This window comes from Natrix helvetica (assembly GCF_964273705.1).
Source record: "Natrix helvetica genome assembly, chromosome: 5".
Lineage (NCBI taxonomy): Eukaryota > Metazoa > Chordata > Lepidosauria > Squamata > Natricidae > Natrix > Natrix helvetica.
In genome coordinates this window covers 88,694,821-88,717,110 of record NC_138551.1, presented here as the reverse complement: position 1 = coordinate 88,717,110, position 22,290 = coordinate 88,694,821, and the positions used below count along the sequence as shown (strand labels likewise).

The window sequence follows — 22,290 nt, the reverse complement described above, 5'->3', positions numbered from 1 at the left end:
CCCCCCCCTTTTTTTTTTTTTGCAAAAAATGAGCCTGCAGAGTGCAAAAACTTTTTTTTTAAATTTACCTCTTCAAAATCATGGTACGTCTTATACACAGGTGCGTCTTATAGTCCAAAAATATGGTAAATGAAGAAAGATTATTGTTATGTATGAATTAAATATAAAGGTGGTTTATAATTATAAATATGCTAATATAATTAACAGAATTACAAATAAGCTAATAATATAAAGAGAAATCTAGTTAAAATTATTCTGTTACACTATTATGATCGTTATTAATGTATGTTAATATTTCTTTTTGTTCTTTCTTTGCTTTTTCATAAATGATATGCCCTCACAATACACTGTATTCAAAATGTTTATGAATTAAAAAGAAAAAGAGATAGTAGAAATTTCTGTGGGAGGTAAGGAAACAGTTTAACTGAAGAATCGAAAGCAAAGGTAGTCCTCAACTTACCACCACAACTGAGCCCAACATTCCTGCTGCTAAGCGAGTCAGTTGTTAAGTGAGTTTTGCCCCCGTTTACGCCCTTTCTTGCCACAGTTGCTAAGTGAATCACTGCAATTGTTAAGTTAGTAATGCTAAAAGTTAAGAGAATCTGACTTTCCTATTGACTTTGCTTGTCAGAAGGTTGCAAATAGGGGATCATGTGACCCCCAGGATTTTGCAACCGACATAAATATGAGTCAACTTCCAAGTGTCTGAATTTTGATTATGTGATCACGGGGATTCTGCAATGGTCGTAAGTGTGAAAAATGGTCATCAGTCACATTTTTTCCAGTGCTGTTGTAACTTCAAATGGTCACTAAATGAGTCATTGTAAACCGAGGACTACCTGTATTTTCCTAGCACAAGTCCAGGAGGGCTAACTCTACAATTATCAAGGAAGATTTAGATACAGAGAATCTTAACTCTTAACTGCTTTTAAAATTTGGCCCAGACTTTTTTCCCCAGCACTTTTCCCAGGCAAGCAACCATGGATCACCAGAAATTGTGTAGCCATTCTGTCTTCAAAAAAGATGTGGAGACTCTAGAAAGAGTGCAGAGAAGAGCAACCAAGATGATTAGGTGACTGGAGGCTAAAACATATGAAGAACGGTTGCAGGAACTGGGTATGTTTAGCTTAAGAGAAAGAAGGACTAGGGGAGACATGATAGCATTGTTCCAATATCCACTCAAGGGAATTTACTTATTTACTTGGTGGGTGGGTGTTTTATTTCCTCTGTTTCTACTCTGCCAAGGCAGCTAACAAACTGTAGAAAACAAAAATGGAATATGCAAACAGACAAAGCAGTCTAAAATTTACTGGGAACTAGTTAGCAAAATAAAGTGATGGTTAAAAGCTTGGTGGAAGAGATGCATTCTTATCGATTTTTAAAAGGCTGAGTGATGAGAGGCCTGGAACAACCTCCAGGGAAGTGTGTTCCATAGCTTGCAGGCAGGACACACAACTTCTTCTTTGGGGAAATTTTCTGTTTCCTTGAGCTGCTATTACATCACAAATAATCTTGTGGGTGGATGCTCAACTATTTGAACAACAACAAAAAATTCCTAGCTAATATGAGAGGAGATGAAGAAACTGGGTATGTCTAGTTTAACGAAAAGAAGGACTAGGGGAGACATGATAGCAGTATTCCAATATTTCAGGGGCTGCCATAAAGAAGAGGGAATCAAGCTATTCTCCAAAGCACCCGAGAGAGTAAAACAAGAAGAAATGTGTGAAACTAATCAAGGAGAGAAGCAACCTAGAACTAAGGAGAAATTTCCTGACAGTTAGAACAATTAATCAGTGGAACAGCTTGCCACCAGAAGTTGTATATGTTCCAACACTGGAAGTTTTTAAGAAGAGATTAGATAACCAAGTGGTGAAGAGTTTCCTGCCTAAGCAGGGGGTTGGACCCCCAGGCTAAGCATACCCAGTTCCTGCAAACGTTCTTCATATGTTTTAGCCTCCAGTCCCCTAATAATCTTGGTTGTTCTTCTCTGCACTCTTTCTAGAGTCTCCACATCTTTTTTTGCATTGTGGCGACCAAAACTGAGTGCAGTATTCTAAGTGTGGCCTTAACAAGGCATTATCAAGTGGTACCAAAGACATGTACCAAGGTCCACCAGATTTATTTGCAACGAGTACTGAAAGATCCTAATCTACCACTAGGAATGCAACAAAGGAGTAACATGTAGCACTGCAACTACAATACAGGTTGAGATGTTTTATTGAGGTTTTGAGAAATAAATCAGAGCACAAAGAATGGGACAAACCCTTGGAAAATGGGCATGCAATTTAGTAACAGAGGTTACAACTGTCAATACGTGAATAGGTGTGGGTTACTGTGAAGTATAGGTAGTCCTCGACTTACAACCTTAATTGAGCCTGGCAATTATGATCAAAAGTCATGATGGCTTTAAAGCAGGCCACTATGGGACCAGACCAGGGGAGGGTTTGCAGGGGTTTGGGAGAATGTCTAGCTAAGATTCGTTGAAGTTCAGAGAACAAAAAAAATCCAACTCCTGGCTGGTTCCGCCCACCAATCCCCTCCTCTCCCAGGAGTCCCCACGCGGCCCGTTTTGGATGCAGGGAAGTGCAGGGCACAGAGGCTCGGGGACAGCAAAAAATGGGCCTACCAGAAGTTTGGGAAGTCTGGAAATGGGCCCGTTTCCAGCCTCCAGAGGGCCTCCCGAGTCTGGGGTGGCTGTTTTTGCCCTCCCAGAGGCTCGAGGAAAGCCTCCGGAGCCCGGGGAGGGGAACCCCTCCCCCACCATGGTGCAGGAGGCCGACTAGGCCACGCCCAGCCAGCAACTGGGCAGAAAACCACTTGCTAAAATTGACAAAAATGTCATAAATTGGATTCATGTGACCATGAGGGGGGGGGGGCAATGTCAGAGCTTCCAAACTGGGTTGTAAATCACTTTTGGGGGAGGTGGTTGTAACTTCAAGCAATTACTAAGTGACAGATTGTGAGTTTTGAGGACTGCCTGTAATCTGTTTTGCTTGCATGAATGTTTTCCCAGGTGACCGCCATCATCTTCACTGAATGCCCATCTTACCTCAGCAGTTGGCACGCCTTCAGGTGGTCGGCATTGCAAAAGGACCTCGTGGTCAAGAGGCACCTCTTTCCCCAGGGGCTCCTGGTCAAAGTTCTTCCTCAGATCTAAGGACAGGAGAAATATAAAACCCACCAGCATTAGTTGTGATACTCACAGTGCAATTTAAAAAGTACAGGGCAAATCACCTTAAGCCCAAGTTTTCATGTCCTATTATTTTTCCTACACCTGTAAAGCCTCAAATGTCATATCGCTTAGAGGTTTGGCCCAAAATATTTGTGTAATTTCTATCTAAAGCAGAGATGGGATTCAGTCGGTTTGGACCCGTTCACCTGAACCGGTAGCGGAAATTGCAGGTGCCCCCCACCCCACCTGCCCCAGCTCTATGCCATCCTATTTAGGCACGTTTTTGAGGCTGGGCACCTGTGTGGAAGGCACACGCAAAGCGCATGCGCGGAAGGCTGGGGGTATGCGTGGAAGGGGTACATGCACTTGCGAAGCAAGCACACGCACGGCGGACCGGTGGTAGCAAAATGTGAAGCCCCCCGCTGATCTAAAGATATGAAAGACAGCCAAAGAGACAGCCAAAGATAAACTTATTTGCTCATATTTTGAAGAACACCCCATTATTTGAAATACTAAAATGGAACATCTTTCAAAGCAGGGTAGATATGCAGCTTAACAGAAACTAAAAGAATAAGTACTGAAAGAAAATCAGCCTTCTCTCCTTGATGCTTTCACCCTTAACAATGGTGCTCCTTGGCAAAACAACTCAGTTCCTTTAAGGAAATGGTCAGGCTTTCTGGATCCCAGACATTTAGCAAAACCAGCAGCAAAGGAGTTCCTTTTGTGACCCAAAACTAAACTATCCCACGAAAAAGCTTGGAGAATATTCAGGAAGCACATGTCCCAAAGATGCTTTTTCAGGAGGCAACTGGACCTTCTTGGTTTTTTTCTTTCTTTTTAAGACGTTTCGCTTCTCATCCAAGAAGCTTCTTCAGCTCTGACAGGATAGTGGGGAATGGAAAGATATATATTCCTTGCAGACAGCTGGTCACTTGCATCCCTTTAGAGGGTTGTTGAAGCATTTGGAGGTTTATCTGTGTCCTCAGGGTCACTGAGGAGTGTGTGGAGCCTTCTTGGAACTGCTGAAAGGGTTTATAAGTCCTTTCATTCCCCACCATCCAGTCAGAACTGCTGAAGCTTCTTGGTTGAGAAGTGAAACGTCTTCAAAGAAAAACAGCCTCTTGAAACAGCACCTTTGGTTTTTTGTTTCCATCGCCTCAAATGCAGAGATCATAAAAAAAGGTGCTAGAAGGCGCGGAAATGGATAAATTAACGATGGAACTAAGGGATAGAGAGGAAACAGAGTATTATATGATATGGAATAGGTGGTATAATTGGCTCAAAAAGAGATGTAAAATTAATGCATAATGAGTGTATAGAAAATATAACAAAAAGAGATGGTATATATTCAGAAACCAATGAAGATGTAAATGTTGTATATATGCTGTATATACTCTAAAAATAATAACCATGAAACAAGGAGGTATGTACAGTATATGTATTAAACAATAGGCTGTAGAATGGAAAAGCAGAAATTAGAAAAAAGAATACCGATAGCGGAAAGCTGTAAAAGTGTAACTGTGATTTTAGTGTTTAAAAATGCTGAATAAAAATGATATTAAAAATAAGAAAAGAAAAAAAGACCTTTGGGACAACCATGACCTGGATGACTGAGAATCTCTACAGACTTTCAGGAAGGACATGTTTTTATGAAAGGACTACCCTTTCTGTTCAGTTCTGATACTGGGGGGAAAAAATGCCGAATGCGGGACTTTAAGTGTCAAGCATGGTGGTAGCTTCCAATTGATGGTTTTTCAGATTCTCTGAAACATTTATCGTACTTACAAGCCTGAACATCTTTTTAATAAAGAACATGAATAAGACAACCCATAAGAAAAGACAGATATAAAGAATTAATCAGTAGATGGCGCTAAGATATACTAAATTCCTCCTAAGCATTTTGACAAATAAGACCTTTTTGTGTGTGTGTGTGTGTGTGTGTGTGTGTGTGCATATGTGTGTATGTGTATGTGTGTGTGTGTGTGTGTGTGTTACAACCAACAATATATATACTTGGGCATACCAGGGGTTGTAACACAAATACATAACAATTACATAACACAATTATTTTGGGGGACAGTTGTGATGAATACATGGATGATAATTTGTAACCTAACTTCATGAAATGGGTTCTACGATGATTAGAGATACCACAGAACCATCAGCCTCTTGGGAGTTTAGTAATTAAATTGCTTTCATGCAGTTATTGCTGCTTGCATTGCAAACATACAAAACAGGGGTGAAATGCAGCAGGTTTTGATAGATTCTGGAGAACCGTTAGCAGAAATTTTGAGTAGTTCAGAGAAGTGGCAAATACCACCTTTGGCTGGCCCAGGAGTGCGGTGGGAATGGAGATTTTGCAATATCCTTCCCCCTGGAGTGGAGAGGTAATAATGGGGATTTTGCAGTATCCTTTCCCCACTCCAACGAGAGGGAATGGAGATTTTGCAGTATCCTTTCCCCAGGAGTGGGGAGGGAATGGGGATTTTACAATATTCTTTCCCCTGCCACTCCCACTAAGCCACGCCTTAGCTTTGGTGAACATGGTGAACAGACACACAGAACACTTGGTTAGTTAATGGTTAAGTGTGTTGTGCAAACTCAGAAACTGGCTTAATCCCATTTACCAGGTTTCATGGGATCTCAGCTGGTGTGAGCAACGTAACCTGGTACCCTCCAGATATTTGGGATTGCAACTCCCATGGTTCCAGCCATTATGTCTAAATAGCCTTGCAGGGCTGGACTGCTAGGGATTTGCAGGGGTTCGGGAGAATTTGTAGCTAAGATTCTGTGCAGTTCAGAGGAACCCCCCCCCCCCAAAAAATCCCACTCCTGACTGGCCCCGCCCATCCTGCCCATCCCCTCCCAGGAGTCCCCAGCAGCCCATTTTGGATGCAGGTAAGTGCAGGGCACGCATGGAGGCTCGGGGAGGGCGAAAAACAGAGCTACCGGAAGTTTAGGAAGGCCGGAAAGGGGCCTGTTTACAGCCTCCGGAGGGCCTCTGGAACCTGGGGAGGCCATTTTCGCCCTCCTGGAGGCTCGAGGAAAGCCTCCGGAACCCAGGGAGAGCAAAAACTCGACCCCCCCTGCTGCCATGGTGCAAGAGGCTGACTAGGCCACACCCACCATGGCCACGCCCACCCAACAACCGGGAAAGGAACCCCTTGCTAAAATTTAAGAAGCTGACCCCTGCTTCAGAGTAAATTTAAGTTGAATGAAACTGGGTTACTGCTGGATAAAGAAAGCCAAAAGGAGATGTGTAATTAAAATGCTGTCTTTGGATCTTAGCCTCTCACTCCTGTAGATATTGAACCTGAGAAAAGCTGAATATGCCAATCAGGGACTGTGAAATGCATTCCTGTGCTCAAGAACTATTTCAATAACTGAACCACGAGGATTCCAGGTCCTCACTTGTGTGATTATAAGCGATCTCAGCTAAAAGGAAAGGAAGTCACATGTTTGTGTGCCAGCTGGTACGTAGACACAAACAGTATCCTCATCCCTATCTCAGCTACACTCCTGAACAAGATATTACTAACAATTTAGAATGCAGGACAGCGATACAATTTCCTCCCGCAAGACCCCCAGGGAGGAAAATGCTCTCCTTTGTCTTATGATCCCAAAATAAGGGATTTCAGATGATATTCTGTTAAAAATCAGGCTTCCTTTTTAGTTAAAGAGGGATTTTCCATGGCGTTCTGCTGTTTTCTGCACGGCGTAGCTGCCAAAAATAGAAATATTGTTCTAGCACCTCCTACTCTTGCGGAGTGACACAAATGACTTCATCCAACCTGGCCAGGGTCCATCTGAAGTATATACTCTAGAATATGACCCAGAAGTCAGATAAGAAGATATGATTGGACAAGTTAAAGCCATGATGGCGAACCTATGCCACACGTGCCAGAAGTAGCACGCAGAGCCCTCTCTGTGGGCACGCGAGCTGTTGCCCCAGCTCAGTTCCACCCCATGATGAAAATTGTTTAGAAATCAGAAACTCTGGAGATGCAATTGACCATAAGTCAGAGACAACTGCAGTTGGAGAGAATGAAGAACAAGGATTACTGAAAGCAAGTTTTTGCCTCATCTTGGAACACTTCTGGGGGAGCAGCATATCATCACCTTCATTTAACAACCCCATAATCCTTTGTGGGGTGGAGTCTGGGCATCTGAATGGAGCTAGCAGACTGTTTTAATGGCCAGATGCCTTCCTGTCGCCAATGCGGAGTTTTTGTTCAGCGGATAATATTCTCAGTGTGCCCAGAGAGAGAAATATCTGCCTCTACCTAGGCTCGAACTCACAGCTTCCTGATTGTGAGGCGAGAGCTGTACCTCTAGGCCACCGCATCACTCCTCTGTGGGAACAACATATGACTGGTGAACCTATGGCAGGTGTGCCAGAAGCGGCTCAAAGTGCCATCTCTCTGAGCACATGAACCGTCACCCATTGCTCTTACGTATTCCAGCATGCCCTCTAGCACCATGCGCACGCTGGGAAAATGACCTTCCTCGGATGAAGGTGTGCATGTGCATGCTGGGAACACAATCTTCCAGTCTCTGGCGCACGCATGCTCACCGGCCACCTGGTCTTTGCGTGCACATGCGTGCCAGAAACTGGAAGAGCAGCCGCCTGGTGTGCATGCATGTGCCAGGAAGATGATCTTCTGGTTTCCGGAGTGCGAAGACCAGGTGGCAAATGAGCATGCGTGTGCCAAAACGCATGCCGAAAAGGTTTGGCAACACTAGCATATGATATGGAGAAAAAGCTGCAGCAGGACCAAGAATGTTTGCCCATCCGCTGTGGATTACAGCTTTATTCCAAAATCAGCTTTATTTTCTTCTACGAGCAGATTTTATTTTTTACATGATTGCTCCTTCCCAATACACCCCCCCCAAAAAGTACCAATGAGTTTCTTCTTCCGGTAAAGGGCATCTCAATATAACTACTTCTCTCTTGGACACGCACTCAGGCCTTTCATTAGCTAAGAGTCTATGAGACGTTTGAGCGAGCGAATTATTTTAATGTGGCTGTTTGTGATTATTCCCCTTTTTCTGCAGGGTATGCAAGAGCACTAAAAAAACAAAACAAAACCAGAAGCGAAGTCATAATGTGAAAAGATCTCCCAAAAGAAAAAGAAGGAACGGAAAAGACTCTTTCCCAAGCCTACATGCTATCCGAACGTAAGCTCGGCGACTTTTGGTGGTTCCAGCAGAACTCCAGGCCACACACTGACACCAGTAATCTTCAAGGCCAAACAGCTCCTCCACTTGCTGGCGAGAGACTTCGATCTGAACTTCTCTTACGAGGAGCCCTGGAAACAAATAAGTTTAGTTTACTTTATTGCCATTGCACATCGTACAACGAAATAAAATGCCATCTTCAGTGTACACGGTAACTATAAAACACACAACCTTCACATGCTATATAATTGAAATTGAAAACCCGATATTGCATTAATGTTGCACTGTGCAAGTGATGGCTCTGTTTTTGGGTGCCAAAAATGTGAGCGTGCACATACCCATAATGCAAAGTGTGCCCCCATGTGTGCACAACCCCCAAGTGCCTCACACTACTTGCCTCCAAACTGAGGTTGGTATTTCCTCTGGGGGGCCCGGGGGAGGCGGTTTTTGCCCTCCCCAGGCTTCAGGTAAGCCTCCGGAGTCCGGGAAGGGTGAAAAACAGGCCCAAAGTGCCTACTGGAAGGCCCATTGTTCGCCCTTCCGGAGGCTTTCCTAAAGCCTGGGGAGGGCGAAAACAGCATCCCCCGCGCTCCGGAAGGCTAAAAATTAGCTGGCCGGTGCACGCATGAGTTCTGGAACTGACAGCTCATGTGCCGGCAGATATGGCTCTATATGCCACCTATGGCACACATGCCATCACGGCACTATACCGTAGAATTCATTATAATTACTGCTCTGGGATAGAAGCTGTTTTTCAGCCTATTTGTCCTTGTTTTTATCCTCCTGTACCGTCTGCCAGATGGTAATAGTTCAAAAAAAGGATGCCCAGGATGAGATGGATCTTTAAGAATGTTTTGGAACTTTCTTAAGGCAGCGGGAGCTATAAAAGCTCTTCCAAAGAGGGGAGAGGGCAACCAATGATCCTCTGGGCAATGACTTTGACCCTCTGGAGTAGTGTCCTATCTGCCACTGTGCAATTGGCAAAACATACACAGCAGAGGTGGGTCCCTACCGGTTCGGACCAGTTCAGCTGAGTAGGTACCGTATTTTTCGGAGTATAAGATGCACCAAGGTTTTGAAAAGGCAAAAAAACAATTTTTGCACTCTGCAAACCTCCCAAAAACGGCCCTTTTTTCGTGAAAGTGGGCCCATTTTTTTTTTCAAAAAAGGGAATGAATAGCCCTTAGGAGGCTTGTAGAGTGCTCCTGGTGGTTGGGGGGGGGGCAAAAATGAGCAAAAACTGCCCACTTTTCGTGAAAACAGGCCAATTTTTGCTCAAAAAAAGGGCATTGTACAAGCCTTTAGGAGGCTTGTAGAGTGCTCCTGGGGGCTGGGGTGGGGGGGTGGGGAATTGAGCAAAAAACAGCCCATTTTCCGCTCATTTCTGTGAAGCCCCTGAGCAAACTGGCAGTAGCAGCAGCCGGAACCCCCCCCCCCCCCCCCGATAACAGGTGCAGTAAGTTAAAATACTCTCTATGGTGCAGCGGTAGAAGGTCACCAATACATGCCCCAAAAGTGAATTATTATAGAGTTGGAGAAACCAAGAACTGGGAGCATTAGGGTTAAATGAAACACCATCTATGAAGAAAGGAGGAATACAAACCCACGCATATCAGACAAATGAAAAAAAATCAAGTCTTTTGACGAGGTCTACAGCAATGTTCTCTCTAAAGATCAACACACGATAAACACAAGTTTTTGTTTATGATACATTTGTGTAACTTTGCGTTACATCTGAGCTTTCTGTACAGCTATTGTATACAACGGGTATGGCACAGTTGAGCTTTGCATACAACTATTCATCTCCCCCCATTTCTTCTGTGCATCATTTTTAGGTTAGGTAGGTTGTTTGCATACCCAGCACTACTAAAGCTGCACACAAAGTTTACATATAATGGGGGGGAAAAGGTTGCAATTGGCCTTTTTTCTTTTTCGTACATCATTTTATCGTGTAATCATTTTCTTACATGATTAAGACTCAAACCTTTTTAATGATGTGTATTTAGCTAATCACACCACAGGTTTAAATGTGATAATAGTATTTGCTAGACAATCAGCAACGAGACTTTTGATATCATACTCCTAGTCTGCGTTTCGGTATAATAACGGTAATAATAATAGTATTATTTTATAATTATTATTATGAGCCATGGTGCTGCAGTGGTTAGAATCCAGTACTGCAGGCTACTTCTGCTGCCTGCCGGCTCAAGGTTGACACAGCCTTCTATTTTATGGGTAAAATGTGAGTAAACATTTTTCTCAGGTGGGTAAAATGAGGACCCAGATTGTTGGGGCAATAGGCTGGCTCTGTAAACCGCTTAGAGAGGGCCATAAAGCACTGTAAAGTGATCTAGAAGTCTAAGTGCTATTGCTATTATTAATAACAATGGTATTACCGTATTTTTCGGACTATAAGATGCACCAGTGTATAAGATGCACCAAGATTTCAAAGAGGCAAGTCAGGAAAAAAGGTTTTTGCCTCCCCCCTCACCCCGAAGCACTCTGCAGGCTTCAGCAGGGCTCGGGGAAGGCAAAAATGCCCCTGTTTTTCACCAAAACAGGGGCATTTTCCCCTTCCCCTAGCCCTGCTGAAGCTTGTTCATTTTTCACAAAAATGGGATGTGGGGGCGGGGCTTCAGGAGGCCACAAATAGTTGAATTCCGTGTATTAGATGCACCAACATTTCCACACTCTCTTAGGGGGGGAAATGGTGTGTCTTATACTCTGAAAAATACGGTAATTATTATATTATTATAGTCAAACCTTGGCTATCAAACAGCAAAACAAATGTTCTGACCTAGGCTTCCTGAGACAGTAAAAATCACACAGTCCCAAAAAACCCCTTTTACTTTCAACGGCTGTGAATTACGTTCACTCACAGCCCGTAACGAGTCACAAATAGTTTGTAAAGAGTCCAACAGAAGTCAGCCACAGTCTTTCGGGATAAGGCTGATAAACACCCACCTTTATCTCCCTTGAAACGTTGCCAAAGACCTAATTGCCAATGAGCTTTGCAGACCACACAGAGACACAGTCAAAACAGAGCTTTAGAGTTTAAACTGACCAGAACAAAGTTGCTTCCTGCAAAGGCTCACATGCCTTTGCTCTTCCTTTATGTCTTATGGAAGAGGCCAATCATCTCCAAGCCTTACTCCCAAGTCTCCTCTTTTGTCTTGCCTTCTTGCCTTCTGGCAGCTCTGCGCATGCGCGCACTGGGAACAGGCTCCCCCTGTTCTTCTTTCTCGCTGATGTCCGACTCTGGAGGCTCCAGAGGCAACACATAACTCCCAGATGGCCCTGGCCCCCTCTCTGCCTCCGACGTAGAGCCCTCATCTGAGCCTTCCCCAGACTCCAGGACTGGCCCATACTCCTCCCCATCCTCACTGCCCAACTCTGCTGCCAGCTCCACAGGCCACTGGCAGACCACAACAATTAAAATATCACATTTGCTTTACATGTAGGAACCGAAGCTTTATGGAAAACCAGAAATTGAAATCCGGTCATTGACAAGCATGGTAATAATTTTTAGCACAGTTATAGTAATGGAATTTGGCCTAGAGAAAAACAACTAATTGGGGCAAAATCCTGGCAATGGAATTGAGATGCTGAATGGCCAAACCACCAGGATGAAGCCTACAAATATCTGGACATTTTACATTTGGATAACATCAAGCACGTGGACAAGTGAAAAATGTGCTTAGAAAAATGTTCTTAGTAAAATACTGTATATTCAAAGAGTGAGAAAATGTGCTAAAGACAAAATTAAATGATGATGGTGAAAACATCATCAAAGCCATCAATACCTTTGATACAATACGCTGCTGGAATTATTAAACTGGACACAAGCTGAACAGTTTGGATCAAAAGAAGAAGATAATTCACTATGCACTATGACTATAACCCCAGCTTGATACTCTTTCAAAAGGGTGACTCTGGAATTCTGGAATTTGAAGTCCACACATCTTAAAGTGTCCCAGCTTGAAAAGCACTGTTCTAAATAGTACAATTAAAATTTAAAGATATTTCCTGCCTCTCCCTAACTCCCCGTGTAATTGGCATGGCACAACACGGTCAGGGAAAGATGGAAAAGGTGAGGGGAAGCATCTTTTGGGAAGTGACAATTAGGACCAGGTTCCCCGTCACTGCAATGAATCTCTTCTTAGGTGGCAAAACGGAGGCTCCTCTTTCACCCATGGTTTCTACCCTTCCAGCCTTACCCCCTCTGCCTTTACCTCTCGCTCCCTTTCACACAAGCCAATTCTTAACATTCAACAGAAAATGTAACAGAAACAATCAAAAGACATGCAGCGTCCATCACAGGCATTGATGTGTTAAACCAGGTGTGTCAAACTCGATTTCATTAAGGGCCGCATCAGTGTTGTGTTTGACCCGGGAGGAATGGGGTGTGTGGATGGGGGGGGGCATGCCCAGGGAGGCTGTGGCCAGGGGGGCACGGACAGCTCAAAGTCACTTGTCGAGGCTCCGTTTTCGGCCATGATGGCCTCCTGCAGCCCTCTGGCAGGGAAAACGGAGCTCCCCAGGTTCCGTTTTCACTGACAGAGGGCTGCAGAAGGCCATCGCGGCCAAAAATGGAGCCTAGGAAGGCCACGTGAGGCTCTCTTGAGCTGAATTTTCACTGGCAGAGGCACTGTGGGCCAGTCCTTCTGTGTTTTCAGGATGGCCCTGTGGCTAGATCTAAGCATCCGCTGGCCTTGAATTTGACACCCCTATGTTAAGCAGAGTAGAAAAATCCATCCACAATTGATCACTGATTGTGGTGTTGTAACAAATTCACATCTGTTTCAAGAATACGATGTAATTGCAAGATAAGCTGTACTCCTTCTCCTCCTCTGTTTTGCCCCTGCTTTCATTGCTACTCTTGCCCATCGCAGCAGTGGTGGGATTCAATTTTTTTTACTACTGGTTCTGTGGGTGTGGCTTGGTGGGCGTGGAGGGGAAGGATACTGTAAAATCTCCATTCCCTCCTCACTCCAGGGGAAGGTTACTGCGAAATCCCCATTCCCTCCCGATCAGCCTGGACTTAGGAGGCAGAGAATAGATGGGGGCAAAGCCAGTCAGAAGTGGTATTTACCAGTTATCCGAACTACTCAAAAGTTCTACTACCGGTTCTCCAGAACCGGTCAGAACCTGCTGAATACCACCTCTGCATCACAGCCTCCATTCAACAAGAGGCAGCGGCATGTCCATTAATTTCACTGCCTTTACTACATGCCTACAAAGGAACAGAGTGGCTTCAGCAGTCATTAACTGTTTCTGATACAAAAAAAAAGAAGAGAACAATTACCCTCTATTTCACCCTGCACAGATCCTCTAATGAGTGATGGCCTTAGAGATAAGCAATGTTTGAGAACTGTCTTTATTTAAGACAGTTGATGCTTTAAGGAAGATAGCGTGCTGCACTGATAGTAATTTGAAACTGGGAAAGCTTGGTGAAGGTTGCTACGTCCTCCTGCTCTTCGTGAGACTGGAAAATTGTCATTTGATTAATAACAAGTAAAATCCCCAAAGCTCTATTCTCTTTTTTTCCCCCCAACTGCAATATAAAATCCTAGCCTAACACACCTTCCCCATTATTGGAAAATGTTTTGAAGATTGAAGAATGATTGTAAGAAATGGGCATGGCTAGTCTATAGAAAAAGGGACGCAATGGCTCAGTGGCTAAGACACTGAGCTTGTCGATCAGCAAGGTCAGCAGTTCGGCGGTTTGAATCTCTAGCGCCACTTAACGGAATGAGCTCCCGTTACTTGTCCCATGAAAAGCACCAGTGAAGTTATTAGCTATGTGGTTGATTATTCTGCAGTGACGTGCGGTGAGGTTTATGGCTGGTGAGGCTGGTGATGTCATCAGGAAGGCGGGGAATGGGACCATGTGTGCTGGAGGCTCAGGCTGCCTCAGCCTCCAGCACACGTGATCCCATTCCCCGCCTTCCTGAGCATGCTCCACCGGCTCGCGCTCCGCAGTCCTTGAAAGCAACTGGGGAACGACGATAACCTTCCTGCCTCTGCTGGACTTTGCGCGCTCCTCGCGACTGCATATTGCAGTTGCGAGGAGCGCGCGAAATCCAGCAGAGGCAGGAAGGTTCTCGTCGTTCCCCAGTCGCTTTCGTGCCTTCATCATCTGGGAGCGCCGACAACATTTCTGCCTCCGCCCTCCGCAGCTTCCGGGCGCGCCCGGACGGGTGTATAATATTATATATATATATATATATATATATATATATATATATATATATATAGTATATAATATTATATACTATTATTTCATGAAGAGAGGTGAGGCTCTGCCTCCCCTGCCTCCCCTGACCGTACGTCCCTGTTATTCTGATATTTTCATAACAAGGATGTCACAAGCACTGGGTGGGGCGGTTGGGGGAGAAAGTACTTGTGATGTTTTCTGTCTCATGTGTTCAAATGAACCTACAGCTGGCTTTGTATATCAATTTAGTGGCAAATCATACATTTGCTTCTTCTTCTTCAGGCCAGAATCTCTCTTGAACAAACTCTTTCATTCAATAATTATCCATATACTCAAACCATCAATCCCCCCCCTCTTTTTTTTACTATCACCTGGGCAGCTCCATCCTCAGCAGTACAAAGATTCAAGGTCCATTCTCCCCATTTCTACTTGTTGCTTCCTGAGGACAATTTTCCTATCATTTAAGGCCAGTCAATCAACCGGCCAGAAATATTTGGAGCCATCTCTGAAGCTGTTCTGAAACCCTTTTGTGTGTCAATACGAGGACTAGGGATGTGGTGGCTCAGGGGCTAAGGTGCTCAGCTTGTCGATTAGAAGGTTGGCAGTTCAGCGGTTCGAATCCTAGCACCGCGTAATGGAGTGAGCTCCCATTACTTGTCCCAACTTCTGCCAACCTAGCAGTTCGAAAGCATGTAAAAATGCAAGTAGAAAAATAGGGACCGCCTTGATGGGAAGATAACAGCGTTCCGTGCGCCTTCGGCGTTTAGTCATGCCAGCCACATGATCACAGAGACGTCTTCGGACAGCACTGGCTCTTCGGCTTTGAAACGGAGATGAACACCGCCCCCTAGAGTCTAGCACATATGTGCAAGGGGAACTTTTACCTTTAGTCTAGATAAAAGAAGGACTAGGGGCGACATGATAGCAGCTGCCCAGCCTAAAACAATCAGGACAAGAAGCCCCACCCCACCCCACCCCCCCACCCATTAAGGAATTTATACTCACCTGGGACTATTTGAACCATCTTTCTCCCATTTACCATCTTCGCCTCTCTCTACTATTTGCGACACCTGAATGCCTCCCATTTCCCCCCCCCTTCCTCTGAAGTCACCATCTAGACATTATTTACCATCTATTTACCATCTATTACTTACCATCTTCCTCTGAAGTTACCATCTAGACCATTATTTACCATCTAGACTTTAAGACTCTGGTCCTTCATGGAGACCCTAGCCCTGCCGGCTATTACCTATTAACTTTGTTTTATCAGCACCTTACCCTACTGGGACTTTTATTATTCAATCAATTTACTCGAGGTTAGACCTGCTCCACCTGCGAGAAGCCCCTCTCTCGCAGGTATGGCCCCTGGCCCTGTCAAGGGCCAGCCTTGATGACGGGTTTGTGAACCCCGAGAGGTGGAAGAAAAGGAAGCTGAGGGGCTTTTTATCAAAATGTTTTATTGTGTTTTTAGGGGGTTCTAGGAAGGGGAGGGGGGATAACCAGGCCAGGAGGGAAGCCAACGCCAGACGAACAGGTGAGTCTACGAAGGAAGCGAGCGGGGTGAGGGGGGAGAGGGAACAAGTTATTCCAGTAGAGGGTTGTTTTATTACAACGGTCGCGGGGAGGGGGGGATGCGAGGACAAGAAAAGATCGCAAGGTCAGTTGGGAGACCGTGGCTGCTGGCTACGCCCGGTCGTTTGTACCAACTCCCGCAGCCTAGGTGGTCGGGAACTACAGAGCCAGGGCCTGAGGCTGATGCTCTGCAATGCAAGGTCCGTGACCAACAAGGCCCCCCTCATTAACGAGTTGATCTCGGAGGGGGAGCTGGACCTTGCAGGGATAACGGAGACCTGGTTGGGTCACGAGGGTGGTTCACCCCTCGTGGAAATGTGCCCACCGGGTTTCCGTGCATTCCATCAGCCTCGGGCCCTGGGTAAGGGTGGTGGGGTGGCGGTAGTTATACGGGATTGTCTAGAGCCGAGGGAGTTCACTGTTCCTCAGATACCCGGGTGTGAGTCGCTGGGTATGAAATGGGGCCCAGGGAGGCAGTGGGGCCTGCTGATTGTATACTTGGCTCCTCGCTATACGTCAGCGGCCCTGCCCGAGCTCCTCGAGCTGGTCTCGGAGACGGCGGTTGAGATTCCCAAACTTCTGGTTATGGGGGATTTCAACCTGCCGTTGACGGGAGCAGCGTCCGAGGTGGCTCGGGAGTTCATGGCTTCCATGACCCAACTAATTCAGGGCCCCACACACGAAGGCGGCCACACACTGGACCTTGTCTTTGTATCTGAGCAGTGGACGAGTGATCTGGGAATAGGGGATTTAGAGATTATGCCCCTGTCATGGTCAGATCACTCATGTCTCCGGCTGGACTTCCCTGGCGCTACCCTCCACCGCGAGGAGGCGGAGCCAGTTTGTTCAAGCTGGTACCGCCCCAAGCACTTGATGGAACCGGACAGGTTCCAGACGGAGCTTGGGCCTTTACCTGTAGCCCTGACCCGCGCTCGGTCGGAGGACCTAGTCGACGCCTGGAATAGGGCGACGGCGGGGGCCTTGGACTGGGTTGCGCCTCTGCGACCTCTCCTACGGCAACGATCCACCCGGGCTCCCTGGTACACCGAGGAGCTTAGGGTGATGAAGCGCCATAGGAGACGTCTAGAGAGCAGGTGGAGGTCCTCACGCTCCGAATCTGACCGAACACAGGTAAGAGCCTATTTACGGACCTACCTTGTGGCATTGAGAGCGGCTAAACGTAGACATTGTGCCGCTCTCACTGCGCCTGCGGATAACCGCCCTGCCGCCCTGTTTAGGGTGACCTGCTCTCTCCTGTCGCAGGAGACGCGAGAGGCACCCTTGCAGGGAAGAGCAGAGGAGTTTGGGGAATATCTGCAAGACAAAGTCGCTCAGATCCGGAGCGGATGCCCCCCCCCCCCCAGTGGACCGGACGAGCCGACATCAGTGAGTCTTGTGAGTCCACTCTGGGAGGAGTTTGACTCTGTTGCCCCCGAGGATTTAGACGGGTTGCGTGGATGGCTGCGACCCACCACATGTTCAATGGACCCGTGCCCCTCCTGGTTGGTACTGGCATCCTGGGAGGTGACGCGAGGCTGGCTTCTGGGCCTGGTGAACGCCTCATTGAGCGAGGGTTCCTTACCGACTGCCTTGAAAGAGGCGGTGGTGAGGCCCCTGCTCAAGAGGCCTTCACTTCACCCAACGGAGCTAGCTAGTTATCGTCCAGTCTCCAACCTCCCCTTTTTAGCGAAGGTTGTTGAGAATGTGGTGGCGCAGCAATTTCCACGTCACCTCGACGAATCCGTATATCTAGACCCACGCCAGTCCGGCTTCCGACCCGGGCACAGCACCGAGACAGCCTTGGTCGCGTTGGTGGATGATCTCTGGAGGGCCAGAGATAGAGGTTGCTCCTCTATCCTGGTCCTATTAGACCTCTCAGCGGCTTTTGATACCATCGACCATGGTATCCTATTGCGCCGGCTGGAGGGGATGGGAGTCGGAGGCAACGTTTTACGGTGGTTCGGCTCCTACCTCTCCGGCCGGATGCAATATGTGTTGACTGGGGGGCAGAGGTCAACCCTGAGGCCACTCTCTTGTGGGGTGCCGCAGGGGTCGGTCCTCTCGCCCCTTTTGTTCAACGCATATGTGAAGCCGCTGGGTGAGATCATCCGTGGTTTTGGGGTTGAGTACCATCTGTACGCTGATGATACTCAGTTGTACATCTCAACCCCAAGCCACCCCAACAAGGCTGTCGAAGTGATGTCCTGGTGTTTGGAAGCCGTCGGGGTCTGGATGGGGGACAACAGACTCAAGCTCAACCCCTCCAAGACTGAGTGGCTGTGGCTACCGGCACCTCGGTTCAGCCAGCTGATTCCATCACTGGCCATAGGGGGCGAACAATTGCCCCCTGTGGAACGGGTGTGCAATTTGGGCATCCTCCTAGACGCCCGGCTGTCAATGGATGATCATGTGGCAGCCGTGGCAAGGGGGGCATTCCACCAGGTTCGCCTGGTGCGCCAATTGCGTCCCCTTCTGGACCATGATGCCCTACGCACAGTCACTCACGCACTGGTGACGTCTCGCCTGGACTACTGTAACGCTCTCTACATGGGGCTTCCCTTGGGACGCGCCCGAAGACTGCAGCTAGTCCAGAACGCAGCCGCGCGGGTAGTCATGGGGAGTACTAGGTACTCCCACGTAACACCTCTCCTGCGCGAGCTGCACTGGCTACCTGTGGTCTTTCGGGTGCGTTTCAAGGTTCTGATCACCATTTTTAAAGCGCTCCATGTCATAGGGCCTAGTTACCTGCGGGATCGCATCCTCCCACATACATCCCTGCGGCCAATCTGCTCTCACAGGGAGGGCCTTCTCCTGGTGCCGTCCACGAGGCAATGCCAACGGGCGACACCGAGGAGTAGGGCCTTCTCTGTGATGGGCCCAACCCTCTGGAACGACCTCCCCCCCGACATTAGAACCACTACTGACCTCCGCTCCTTCCGACAGAAACTGAAGACACACCTGTTCCGACTGGCTGGTTTGGCATAATTTATAATGTCTACCTCCTGGCATACACATTCTTACTGGTTTTTAGAGGGATATTGTTTTAAATTTAATCTGATATTTTAAACTTTTGTATTGATTTATTTATTAGCAGTACAGTTTGGCATATTTTATCCTCCTCATATATATATACATGTATTTCTGTAGTTATTTCTATGTTTTAATCTGTTGTATTTTAATACGGACTGTACACCGCCCCGAGTCCCTTTCGGGAGAGGGGGCGGTATATAAACGCTAATAAAAAATAAATAAATAGCAGTTTTCCAGTATTTGAGGGCCTGCCACAAAAAAGAGCGGGGTGGGTTAATTTATCTTCCAAGGCACCAGAAGGCAAGGCAAAAAACAATGGATGGAAACTAATCAAGGAGAGAAGCAACCTGGAATTAAGGAGAAACTTTCTAACGATGAGAACAATTAATCAGCTCGCCTTCAGAAGGTGTGGGTGTTTCATCACTGGGGTCTTTTAAGAGGAGACTGGACAGTCACTTGTCTGAAATGTTATAGTGCAGCGATGGTGAACCTTTTTTGGCTCGTGTGCCACAAGTGGAGGGAGTGCAGGGGGCATCGTGTGCGGGGGTGCCACACCCATAATGCAATACGTGAACCCCCCAGTGGGGAGCGTGAAAAATGGCTTTAAAAAAGGGTGAACTCAGCTGGCCAGCTGACAGGCAGCGCCTCGTGTGCCCTGACAAATGGCTCCGCGTGACACCTGTGGCACACGTGCCATAGGTTCGCCATCACTGTTACAGTGTCTTCTGCTTTAGTAGGAGATTGGACTAGAAGGCCTCTAAGGTCTCTTCCAGCTCTATTCTGATTGCTTGAATTCATTGGTTTGCTTGTACCTACAACTCACAGTTGTTTTCCAACATGAATATCATTATTTTCTGGGTTAGAAGGAGTTATCTTTCCTCTATTCTCCCCCACAAAACTCCCACTTTTCTCAGGTTTACTTCACTTCTAAAGGGATAGACAGGAGCATATCCAACCAAAACCATAGGACATTTTGGTTTTATTACACATCGCCCAGAGTCAGTTTGGAGTCAGGCGGTGCCTACAATTGAATACATTAAATTAAGTTAAAATCCTTGTGTAGCCACAGAATCGCTGGTTTCACAAAACTCGCTAAATGGAAGCTAAGTGCTTTCTCTTTGAACCTTCCCATTGTCTGTCACTCAAGCTACCTGACAAGGGAGCTGCGGAAGAGCCAGGAAGAGTGTTGGGAAAGCCGAGAATACAATTTTAAGCTCTTTGACAAGGTCTACTATATAAAAGAAACACAGTAATTTAAAAAGGAGGCAAAGCAGAGACTGTTTTTGGGAGGCAGGAAAGAAGGGGAAGGAGAGGGTACTTCCTAAGAGCAACGAAGCTGAGCCAGTTAAGAAGAAAGGAGATGAGGGAGAAAAAGATGCATCTATTCAACCAACACTTTGCCAACTCTGCAAAATGAGGATTGCTTCTTTGGAGATAATGAAGTCTGTCTTGATATCGGGCATAAATCAGAAATTACACCGGTGGATACATGTTTTCTATGGAGTCCTTGGTGCTCTTAGAGTTAGTTGTTTGCTTGTAGACATCTTGTTACCTGACTAGGTAACATCACCAATGCTAGTGAGTGTGATGTTTGTTTCCGGTTTATATATAGTTGATTTGCCCTGCCAATGTTGGTGAAGGTATGGTTTCTCTTCTGTAGTTTCTTGATTAGGGTATTGTATTGATATTGATTGTTTCCTGATTGCTTATTTGTACCCTATGGCTATCATTAAGTGCTGTATCTTATGATTCTTAATGAATGTATCTTGTCTTTTTATGTACACTGAGAGCATAGGCACCAAAGACAAATTCCTTGTGTGTCCAATCACACTTGGCCAATAAAGAATTCTATTCTATTCTATTCTATTCTATTCTATTCTATTCTATTCTATTCTAGTCTAGTCTAGTCTAGTCTATTCCATTCCCTATATTATGTATTTGGCTACATCTGGTGTGTTGTGAGGTGCTGCTGCCATGTATTCCTTCTCTAGTCCTGGTTCTAATGGATGTAAAGAGTGCTGTGAGATTGAATGAAACCATAATTTAATCTTCTTCTATTTTAGGTCTTTGATATATTTTTTTCAAAGCACCAAAAACTGCACAATAACCCTGAGCTGCACATATTCTCGTCTACTGTTTCCTTCTACTCAAGATAAAAATTCAGGGCCAGCCTCTCGATCGTTAAAGTAGCTTGAATGCTAGCTGCAACTACGAGGCTTGAGTAGGCATTGTCTTGATTCCACCCATTCCTTCAGCCATACCCAGCAAACTCCATGCCATATTTCCTTGCTGCCAAATCGCAGTCTAGCACGTCTGGCTCCTTTAGCTGGTGTGACAATAACACAGTTGAGATTACAAGGGGAACATGTTGCAAGGAGTCTCTTGGGGCCAAAATGGCTCCTGCCTGTTGCAAATCCATTTGCTATTCGTGTTACCAACTTCCACGCCAATTAAATAATTTAGCCCTTGACGGCATTTAATACGGACTTTTGTGCGAGTTCAACGGTGCATAATAGACTTATTAAATAGACTTTATTACATGGAAGCTTTCATTATAGCTATATCTTCTTGCTGTATTTATTTTACTTTTTTTTTAAAAAAAATGAAGTGAAGTGAATCTAGCAAATGAAAAAGAAGTTATCGTGATTGCTTTGGTAAGAGTTATATATCTTACAGCCTCTTCTCATGAATATAAATAATATGATAGGGCCCGGATCGAAACAAGGTTTATTCAAAATAAAACTTAAAAAGTCACTACATAAAATAGACATCGGACCTGGAATCCTTAACCCTGTGATTTAAGGGAAGAATGAGATAAGAGGGCTAATCTGTAATCCGTCTACTTTTAGATGGCTTCTAAATTAATAAGCTCAAGTGTCTTTTAAAGCTTGTCTTGACCAGTTGCTAGAAAGCTCACCATGGATCTATGGTGGGGGAACTGTATAGAAATATAGTTTCAATCCTCTTTGAATTTGTAAAATATGACATACTAGCCGATACCCTGACAATGCCTGGGTATTTATCTATAGGGGGAAAATGTCCAGATCAAAAGTAATTTCTAATGTTGGATTTTCTCCCTTACCAGAGGGAGCCCCCTTGTGGACTACTGTGAAGCCATTAC

At 45.9% G+C, this 22,290-nt stretch overlaps 1 protein-coding gene across 2 annotated transcripts in view; it reads right to left on the bottom strand.

Annotated features, from left to right (window-relative positions):
• UNC5B (unc-5 netrin receptor B) overlaps positions 1 to 22,290 on the bottom strand; it is a 276,302-nt gene that overhangs the window by 64,281 nt on the left and 189,731 nt on the right. Inside the window, exons 3-4 of one of the 2 annotated variants that reach the window (XM_081954501.1) lie at positions 8,338 to 8,481; positions 3,050 to 3,153 (exon numbers count right to left, since the gene is read on the bottom strand). In XM_081954501.1, the coding sequence (XP_081810627.1) occupies positions 3,050 to 3,153; positions 8,338 to 8,481 (248 nt within the window). The remainder of the gene's footprint in view (positions 1 to 3,049; positions 3,154 to 8,337; positions 8,482 to 22,290) is intronic. The other variant, XM_081954502.1, reaches the window with a different exon arrangement.